This window comes from Sander vitreus, chromosome 3 (assembly GCF_031162955.1).
Source record: "Sander vitreus isolate 19-12246 chromosome 3, sanVit1, whole genome shotgun sequence".
Lineage (NCBI taxonomy): Eukaryota > Metazoa > Chordata > Actinopteri > Perciformes > Percidae > Sander > Sander vitreus.
Window position 1 is genome coordinate 18955687 of NC_135857.1, and position 11008 is coordinate 18966694.

General features: G+C 40.1%; 1 protein-coding gene across 2 annotated transcripts; it reads left to right on the forward strand.

Moving 5' to 3' along the window:
• The first annotated feature begins 689 nt into the window (after positions 1-689).
• tyr (tyrosinase) lies at positions 690-9758 on the forward strand. 2 transcript variants are annotated; one of them, XM_078246355.1, is made up of 6 exons: positions 690-723; positions 6274-7076; positions 7456-7672; positions 8066-8213; positions 8919-9100; positions 9196-9758. In XM_078246355.1, the coding sequence occupies exons 1-6, from the start codon at positions 690-692 to the stop codon at positions 9441-9443; spliced, it is 1632 nt and encodes a 543-aa protein (XP_078102481.1). In that variant the 3' UTR covers positions 9444-9758. The 2 variants fall into 2 exon arrangements, with proteins under 2 accessions (XP_078102481.1, XP_078102482.1); XM_078246356.1 differs by lacking the exon at positions 690-723 and having other exon boundaries at positions 6249-7076.
• Positions 9759-11008: the final 1250 nt, after the last annotated feature.

Consider the following 11008-nt stretch of genomic DNA (forward strand, 5'->3'; position numbering starts at 1 on the left):
AGATACAGTAGCTACTGATAAAGAGTAGTGGAGGAGAAAAGAATGAGAGATCGAGGGAGAGACAGGGAGAAGGGGATATGGGATAGAAGGGTTTTAGAGCTTGGCTATGACAAGGCTTGGATTAATTTGTCAGCCAAATGCATTTGGGATTAGTAGACCATTAAAAGAGCATAGACATACACATGCACACAACTACACAAATTATTACACTGTCTTTCTCACACACACATGCAGGCTGGGCGCAGCTTTAGCTGATGCAGTGATAGCCCAGACCTTATTAACCCTGACCTCTATCGCTCTCTGTGGGCAACAGGCAAACATACTAGTGCATATATACACACATAAACATCTCTCTCTCTCTCCTTGGCCAGACTGTACCTGCCCTTCCTCTTCAGACTGTTTAATCTCTATAGAGACTAAACCTAATGATGCATTCCAGCAGCTGTCTTGAGATCATGAAGTCATATATTCAATCCAACAGCCAACAAAGAGGTAAATATCAGTTAAATCAGGAAAGTTATAAGGTAATTCCATGACATAGTTCCTGATCTTGCAGTACGAGGTGTAGGCTAATGTTTCAGTTTCCCACAAAATGTAAAACTGGTATGTATCATGTATCATCATGCCTTTGGCATTGGTGAATGTAGCTGTATATCACATCACATTTGGTGTTAAAAATGCAGACTTTGATGGATCCAGCGTCTAATAATCCTCTGTTTATATGTCCCACCTTTAAGCCTCAACAAACACTTGTTATAATCTTAGAGGTTAGATCAGACACTCAATCTCTTATCTGAAAAATAGATAGTTGTTACTGGTAAGTTGTTTGAGTATCCCCCACTTAAATGGATCCTTGCACACACATTCTACACACAGACACCAACAACGCATAGAGACTCCGACACACAGAAGGTTTCTGTCTGCCATCGCATCACATTGTGTCCTTGATTTTCTAAATACAGCTGTTTAGGACGAATGAAATGCCAGAATTTTCTGAGGTCATTTCCATGGCAACCATTTAATGCTGTAGTAAAACAGAAAATCAACAAGCAGCCAATGGATCCGCTCTCACATAACTCATCATTTGCACTTGAAACATAATTGATGCGAATTTGGATCAATGAGCAAATTAATATTGAAACGTGACAGAGCAGTGTGTCGAATCATGGAGAATTGGATTGAAATGTATAATATATGAAAATCATCCAGTTACCACACTGTATGTGCGTAATCTGCCACTGTTAAGTAATAAGCAGAGTGTGTGGGCTACAGTGGAGTGCATCACATAGTGACAGGTCCCCTGGTTAGAAGAAAATAAGATTACAGTGACGTAACAAGGACCCCTATGAAAACTCTGTATGTGTTTGTGTATGACTGGTGTGTAGCTAGTGTGCAGCACACACATCTGAACATGTATAGGGTAAAATTCTCATTTTACCACACTCCTCCGCAAATCACAAGCACAACAGAGTCAGTCTCACAGTCAGCAAATCAATTATTCAATGGCATTTCAAAATAACAGTGGTTGCCATAGACACATGGCTGATATACAGGGTTGTCACTTGTCTGTAATATTCCCACTCTAAGTAGGACAAATAGAGAAAAAAAACTACAACTGTGTAATGTCAACGGAGAAACGAGGACGTCAGTTATGAAACATTCCCTCTCATGTAATGTGATTCCTGCTTCATTAAATAAGTGAAGATTGGGGTTCTAATGGCACTTATTTGTTTTAAGTGAACTAAACAATACAATTGTGTGAATCTCCCTCACAAGAAAAGCCCACCGGAACAGATATGGGTTTAGTATGTAATATAACATAAAACTGTGTTTATTTATTACATTTAAAGAAGAAAAATGCAAATTCAATGTACTTTAAAAAAAGAGAGTATGTCCTCAGATCCTCTGGCAGGCTGTTCCAGAGGCTGGGTGCCTACAAACTAAACGCTAAATGTCAATGTTAACTGTCAGCACAGGTTGATAAGCTGTCGTAGTGTCTCAGACTACCAGTACGCCCTGATAATAGGGACAGCACACAAACTAGGGACGCTGCATGTAGAATGTAAATTTCACTTTGCAGAAATGAAATAACAGAATTTGCAAAGTCCCAGTGAAAAAGGAGCCACTCTTAAAACAGAAAATATCTATCTATCTATCTATCTATCTATCTATCTATCTATCTATCTATCTATCTATCTGTCTGTCTGTCTGTCTGTCTGTCTGTCTACCTACCTACCTATCCATCCATCCATCCATCCATCCATCTATCTAGCTATCTATCTATCTATCTATCTATCTATCTATCTATCTATCTATCTATCTATTTATCTATTTATCTATTTATCTATCTATCTTAGGGCTGCAACTTTTATTGTCATTATTGATTAATCTGGTTATTTATATCTCAGTTGATTAATTAATCATTTTGTCAAAAAATGCTCATCACAATATTTCAAGACCCCATGGTGATGGCTGTTGTTTTGTCTAAACAAAAGATATTCAGTTTACTGTCACAGAATTAGTTTTTTGAGAAGCTGGAACCAGTGAAATTGTGCCATGTTTGTTTAATAAATGAAGGAAATGATGATCCTAAATAGTTGCATATAGATTTTCTGTTAATCGACTAATCCAATAATCTATTTTGTAGATCTATCTATTTGTCTCACTCTCTGTCCAGATGCAGATGAGGAGCATAGGGTCACATGTTAGTAGGTCGTACCTTCTGACCATCTCTGATTCTGAGCCACACACACACACACACACACACACACACACACACACACACACACACACACACACACACACACACACAATGTTCTGATTTTCAATCAGACAAATTCAAATGATCAATTATCTCCTTGAGCAACAATGTGCACATCATCTCCCTTTCCAGTAGTAAAAATCACAAAGTTTGGATTTTCATCTGTGCAGAGCGGCAGGGTGTATTTTAATATGTATAAGCTTAAAATAAATCACATAACCATAACAAACACCACCAGCTGGTCAGATCATCAGTGTATTCCCATCTCTCCTGTCTCATTACAAATGAGGAAACTCATACCATGCTGTGACAGGCAGTCACTCTTGTTTTCCTCTGTTTCAGGAAGCAGGTCATGCTGCCCTCTTGTGTCTGGTTGGGACCAAAAAAGAGATTTATAAGAACTCTTTAGGCTACTTGATGTCACGTGGTTGTTGAAATATTCAGGAGTGAACTGCTGTAACTTATTGTTTTAAAGAAGGTGAAATTCTGAGTAGGCCTAAGTTCTAAGAAAAAGCTCTTTCTCTCTCACACACACACACACACACACACACACACACACACTGTCTGCTTCTCTCTCAGAGCAGCCCTGCGGACAAGTTTATCCTGTGATGGTCATTCATGTGCGCTCCACTGCGTTCCTGCAGCGGGATAAGCTGCACCCCGTGCCTGGCTACAGCAGCATGTGACCGGCTTGTGATCCCCAGGTTTGCGCAGATGACTTTCTGCCGACTGTACTCTAGGCTGCAAAACCAGAGGAGGCAAAGCTCTCGTACATGTAACATAGCCTAGCCTGCATTATTGCCACCATGATCAAGTAGCCTTCTGTGCTTACTGTACAAGTAGCCCACAATTTTTGTACTTTAAACACATTTTGCTGTCGATACGTCTAGGCCTACCTGTTAGTATTTTTACATTGTGGCATTAATGCATTTACTTAAGTAAAACTTCCGTACTTTTTGGCCCACTGATTATGACCATTATATTTTAACCATAACGCAATAAACTGATAATAATGTTGCCACAGTTTGCAGAATACCTTGGTAGCATTGAACACGCGCTGTGATCGTCTACTTTGTGTTTGTGTGTGTTTACAGAAACAGATGCACAAAGGAAAGAGTACCCTGCATACTGTAAACAATGGTAGTGGCATCTTGAAGAAGCAGAACAATTGTTGTAATTTCCACCAGGAAAATCTCTTCTCACTTTCTCACATATTACTGGAAAGTCGAAAGTGAAGAGCAGCAACATTCATCATCATAGAAAAATTACCCCCAAAAAAGCAACTGTGTACTTTTTTCTCTTACAGTGCAAAACTATGACATACAATGTTTGTTTGATGGAGCTATCTGCATGACTTTTTGTTTTTATTCTCAATGATGCATCTATCTTTCCATAGTAGAATAAGAGGAGACTTCCACTGCCTATTTTCATTTATGTGGCATAAATGACTTGTGGCATGAGTTTGAAACTCACTTCAGCAGGTGAGGTCATAAATCAGGTCAGTAATGTGAACATAGGCTGTACACACAAGCTACAATCCTCAACGCTGTGGTGCGCTTGTTATAGACCTACCTAAAGCATGTGATTCTGAAAAACTACCTAGTTAGTTAAAATTGATAGGACCAAATGAACAGTCCATTGAATTGTTTTATGATCGCTCTGATCTCTCAGGTAGTTTCCAATGGTACCAAATCAGGTGCTTTTAAGGTTAGTATGGTGTCCCATAAAGGTCCTCTTTTATACACCATATACATAAACAATATGATGCCACTCAAAATGTGAATCTACATTTTGTTGATACTATTTTATTAAAACAAGTATGCTAATCTCAATGTCACTTCAGTGTATCCAGCCTAAGGTCCCTATTTATAATCTTCAGGCTTCTCAAATTGAAATTGTTGAGTGTTTTAAATACTTTGGAATCTGGCTGGATACTAGACTCACTTTTGAGAATTACTTTTGGAACACCTGACAAGCGAACTGAAGGTCAAAATTGGATTTTGTATAGTAACAGATGCTTCTTTTGTTTGCTCTCTGGTCTCACATAAATACAGTTCTTAGAATGTCAGCTTGCAGGTTATTTTTTACATTAGCTGTACATGTTCTAACTGAGCTCAGAAGAACTGGTTTCAAATAACATGCTTCTCACAAATGCAATGAGCTCCAAAAACATTGAAACAAAAATCTCTAATTGCACTTGTTGAATTTAAAACACTCAGGTGGTTGCAGTTCCACTTGTATTGCTTTTCTCAATGCATCTGTGTGTGAATGTTCTGTGTCCATACTTAAACTGAATTTTAAAAAAAATAGATCATGATCTAAATGAGACTACATGTAAATCTAAATGAGACTACATGTAAATAATATGAAATAAACTGACCTTTCATGATGTTAAGTGAAAAGTTGAGTAGTTTACTTTAGAGACACTTGATCAAACACTTACTATAACAGGCACAGTGCTGGTTTGTGTACACAAAACAATATTAGTATTCCAACTCACCAATACCCTGGCCAACAATGGAGACTGGTCAACTACCGTGTTTCACATGGCCTCACATGGATTAATCCAACTGGAAATGTTGTTTTTGTCTTTATTTTCAAATAAATTGAAAGTGTAGCCTGAATGATGGTTTAAGATAGCAGTAATTTAATATGTTTAACTTGTTGCCCAGAGTAATATTACCTTATTTCTGATGCAACACACTAATAAAGCCAAATGGAGCAAAACCACTGAACACCCTGATCAGCCCTTCTTCAACCAGAGGAGAAACTCACCTAGATTTTGCCGTGTGAAAAACCTGCTCTTTAGGTCACTGTAGCACAAGACCTGATTCTAATTAATATACTCTGGAATATCAAATTTCATTTCAAGTTTCTTTTCCATATCTCACTTTTTTTGTTTCAACAGCACATCAACTGCAGACTTGATCATGCACAAATTCCGGGCCAGGGGGGTGGTACACACACACACACATTCTTTTCTGCCTGAGGTATAGTAGAGCAGAGGTTAGCTGGTCTCAAGACAAAATGTAAGAGGAATCAGGAATATTATCCTGAGCATGTGATAGCGTGTGAGTGCATATGCTTGTGTGTGTGTGTGTGTGTGTGTGTGTGTGTGTGTGTGTGTGTGTGTGTGTGTGTGTGTGTGTGTGTGTGTGTGTGTGTGTGTGTGTGTGTGTGTGTGTGTGTGTGTGTGTGTGTGTCTGACTGAGTGTGTGAGATTACAATGAGATCACACACTTTGTAAGAGGACGGCCCCTAAAACAACTCAATGAGTAGGGAGAGAGTTGGAGAGAGAGCTGTGGCTGGGTTTAGGAGAGAGGTGGAAGGAGGTTTGGTGGAGGGTTCGATGGTAGTATAGAGGGGTACCAACAAGTTTCAAAAACCTGCAAGTCTGTAAAGGCATCAGGTTCTGTTGTGTCCATCTTTTCAGCAGGAGTTTACATTCCCACTGAGGTTAAGACTGGAGCTGCTCTGACTTTTCATCATGAGGAGTTTGTATATATCTGTAGTTCTGCTGCAGCTCATTGGGACTTGTTTATGCCAATTTCCTCGCCCATGTGCCAATTCAGAGGGACTACGGACCAAGGAGTGTTGCCCAGTGTGGGATGGTGACGGCTCAGCCTGCGGTGCCCTGTCAGGCCGTGGTTTTTGCACTGAAGTGGAGGTCTCAGAAGAGCCCCATGGGCCCCAGTACCCACACAGTGGGATTGATGACAGAGAGCGCTGGCCTTTAGCTTTCTTCAACAGGACGTGTCGTTGTGCTGGAAATTATGGAGGTTTTAACTGTGGTGAATGCAGGTTTGGTTACTGGGGTTCAAACTGTGCTGAGTACAGGGAGTCATTGCGCAGGAACATCCTGACCATGTCACTTGCTGAGCAACAGAAGTTTATCTCTTATCTCAACTTGGCAAAGAACTCCATCAGCCGTGACTATGTGATCTCCACAGCAACAAGAGCAGAGATGGGTGAAAATGGTGAGAACCCCATGTTCTCTGACATCAACACCTATGACCTGTTTGTCTGGATGCACTACTTTGTGTCCCGGGATGCCTTCTTGGGTGGGCCAGGGAACGTATGGACAGACATCGACTTTGGCCATGAATCTGCAGCATTTCTGCCCTGGCACCGAGTCTACCTGCTTCACTGGGAGAATGAGATCAGGAAGCTGACGGGAGATTTTAACTTTACCATCCCATACTGGGACTGGAGGGATGCCCAGTCCTGTGAGGTGTGCACCGACGCTCTGATGGGCGGACGCAGTCCCCTCAATCCTAACCTCATCAGCCCTGCTTCAGTCTTCTCCTCATGGAAGGTAGAACATTTGTTTGTCTCTCTCTCTGACTCTGAGTGTGTGTGTGTGTGTGTGTGTGTGTGTGTGTGTGTGTGTGTGTGTGTGTGTGTGTGTGTGTGTGTGTGTGTGTGTGTGTGTGTGCATATGCGTGTGAGTGAGTGAGTGAGTGAGTGAGTCCATTAAGAGACTTAACATTCCTTTCCCCAATGAGAAATCTGTCAGAAATCTTGTAGTAGTTTGCATCTTGTCTGAAGGCATAGTCTCTTTAACGAACGCTCACTAAATGTGTGTGTGTGGTGTGTGTGTGTGTGTGTGTGTGTGTGTGTGTGTGTGTGTGTGTGTGTGTGTGTGTGTGTGTGTGTGTGTGTGTGTGTGTGTGTGTGTATGTGTGTGTGTGTAGGTGATCTGTACCCAGCCAGAGGAGTACAACAGCCGAGAGGCATTGTGTAACGGCACCGGGGAGGGACCACTATTACGCAACCCCGGCAACCATGATCCCAACCGTGTGCCGAGACTCCCCACAACAGCTGATGTAGACTTCACTGTGGGCCTCCCCCAGTACGAGACGGGACCCATGGACCGATTCTCCAATATGAGCTTTAGAAACGTCATAGAGGGTAGGAGTGTTAGACACACACACACACACACACACATACACACAGACACACATGTTAGTACTACTGTACTTCCATGCTTAACCATTGAACCTAATCCTTGATCTAATCTGTCTAATCTAGTGAATGAGTGTTGGCTCATTTAGTTCACGCAAGGGTAGAAATACATCATGTGAGTCTGTCTCTGTGCATACATTCAAAGAGAAGCAAGCACAAATACAGACAAACACACTTATCTAACCCTATTAATGTATTAATAGTGAAGCCGTAAGAAATATATGCAAACAGATGCTTAAAACTTGTGTCCTACTAAAACTGATTAATTCAATTTTCATCCCTTGTCTATCCCTCTCTCTTCTATCATGTACACGTTTTCACTTTTTTCCCCACCTGCAGGTTTCGCCAGTCCAATGTCCGGTATGGCAGTGCCAGGCCAGAGCACAATGCACAACGCCTTGCATGTCTTCATGAACGGCTCCATGTCCTCAGTGCAGGGTTCAGCCAACGACCCCATATTCCTGCTGCACCACGCTTTCATTGACAGGTACAATGATGCACACAAACATGTCTACTAATGACACACAGGAAAAGGATCACTTTGCTTCTATTTAATGGGAAAGAGAGAAGGGATAGAGGGGGGAGTAATACATAGAGAAAAAAAGAAAAAAGTAAAACAAGTAAAAAGGAAACAGTTACAGAGTAAGTGGAATAGTGAGACGGGAGGAAAAAAAGGATCAAAAATAGAAATAGTTGATGTAATGGTATCTTGCACATATTCAGGTAGGTTTATGTATAAATGTCACAGTTATAAAGTAAATAAAGACACCATGCTAAAATGCTTTTCTGAATCTTTGGAAGTTTCAAGAAATATTTCATCAGCCCTGAAAGAAAATATTACTGATTGCTTTTAAGGCCTCTTAATGTTTTCATAGGAAGATAGGCAATACATTCTTACCCAAAAACATTATTTTGAATAGCTTTTTTAAAATTTACAAGTCAAAATGTTGCTTCTCTTATGTGTAAAGTCCCTTTTAGGATATTTAAAGATCTCCACCTTTCTTGTTTAATATATTCTCTTACTCTTTTTTATTTCTATATTCCATTGCCTACCTCCTTGATACTATTATATTTATCCATTCCTTTTTCATCTTTATCACATCCATCTTTATCCATCCTTTCCCTCCTCCCTCTTTTTCCTCTTTTATCCTTCACTCCCATTTATCTCTGTGTTCCTTCCTCTCTTCTCCAGTATCTTTGAGCGCTGGCTCAGAACCCACCAGCCTTCCCGGACCAACTACCCACGTGCCAATGCCCCCATTGGCCACAATGATGGACACTACATGGTGCCCTTCCTGCCTCTCTACAGAAACGGAGACTACTTCCTGACTGATAAGGTTCTAGGATTTGAGTATGCCTACCTGTTGGACCCTGGTCAGTACAGAACAACAAAACAAGTCCAGTAAACAAGTGTTTCTGCAATGTTTCCTTCATGTCAAACTGTCTCATCCTGTGTATCTCCACTACAGGCCAGAGGTTTGTTCAGGAGTTCCTGACGCCCTACCTCCAGCAGGCCCAGGAGATCTGGCTGTGGCTCCTGGGAGCCGGGGTCCTCGGGGCGCTGATCGCTGCGGTCATCGCTGCACTGCTTATTGTTTCAAGAAGGAAGTGGAGGCGTAACCAGAGAAGGAAGAGGGTGCTAAGCTACGAAGAGAGACAGCCATTACTGCACAGCAGCTCAGAGGAAGGTTCATCTTCATATCAGACTACTATGTAGCACACACTGATACTGTACATACGCATATGAATGAACTATTAGGAACACTCAAGCAAATGAACATGATGAATCCTGGTACAAGATTTAATTTTTATTGATTTCCCATAATAACTATTTCCATTTTAAAATAGTATCTAGCAGATAGTTGTGTGTGTTGTCTTTGCATTTGAGATATTTACTGCTGAGACTTTGGCACCTCAATACAATGGAGCTGTGGTGTATTTTATTGTGGTGGTAATAGCATTGAAAAATGTCTTTACACAAACATTGTCACGTTTAAAAAAAGGATTTAAATAATTTTTAATTAACTTGGTTTGCAGAGTTTTCAAATGTTTTACGATCACGTTTTAACGTGTATCTGGTGGTGAAAGAAGACGAAGTGGTAGATATCTCAGTCAAAACAAGTTATAGCTCCTTATCACAAGAAGTGAAGGGGAATTCTTTTTTTGGGATTTATAGGCAAACTGACCCTTTAAGTTTTGACACACACACACACAGCCATTTAAGTGTTCATCAGTAAAACGAAACACGTGTCAGCGTTCAAATAAAAAGTAGATTTATACAGTACACTACAGTCAATGACAGCAAAGGTGGTGTGGTTATTCCTTCCTTTGGCAACTCTTGACTTTCCTCACTGACCTAAAACACAGAACATCCTGTTACATAAATATAATTATTATATATATAATAATTTATTATTTCATTGTATGGTACTCTATTTAACTGTGATTCTTCGTTTACAAGACACATACTGTATGTAAATACTGTAAGTTTATTTACAGGCAGAGTCAAATAAATTGATTTGACTCAAGGAAAAGGTTAGCAGGAAAGGAATTATTTTAGATCATTTCATCAAGTCAGACCAGGTCTGCTGTACTGTAGCTGTAGTGATGGCTCAGGTTGTAAAAATCACGTTATTTGCCCCGTCATACTGAATAAATCAGTGTCAGAACAAAGTAAAGTCTTCTACTTCAACACTACCTCTTTCTCTTCATTAGTTAAATTCATCATAGTAACTGAGAACTAAACTGCTTTTCTAGATGTCTGTTAAAACCTACAGAGTAAGTACCCCTCTGTGGGGAATTTGTTTAGGTCAGAATGGCCAAATAAGCCCATTCACATATTTTCCTCATTTTAAACAGTTAACATATTCTGTAAGTGTCTTTGAGAACCAAACTGTTTTACAGAAGTGAAATCACTGACCAAATCTCCAACGCTGGTGCTAAAGGACCACAGTGGTGCTATTGTGATCTTTCACAAGCAAAGAAAATATAGGTGGTATCATGATAACAAAGATGAGTCATGAGTTTTTACATGCTGCATTCAAATCAAATCCAATTTTGTTTTTGATTTTTTTTGTTATCTGTTGGTTATGCAGGGATGCTCACGTCACACATTTGTATATTGAGTAGCAATTGTTAAATGCATGGCTACTTCACATTATCGCTGATGTAGTGTTGTTGTTTTTTTTAGGTTGTCACATCAAGTTCTTATGGCTAATTTGAATAATAAACAACGCAGTTTCACAAGTGTAGAGATTGCTTAGTTAGCAGATTATAAAGCTA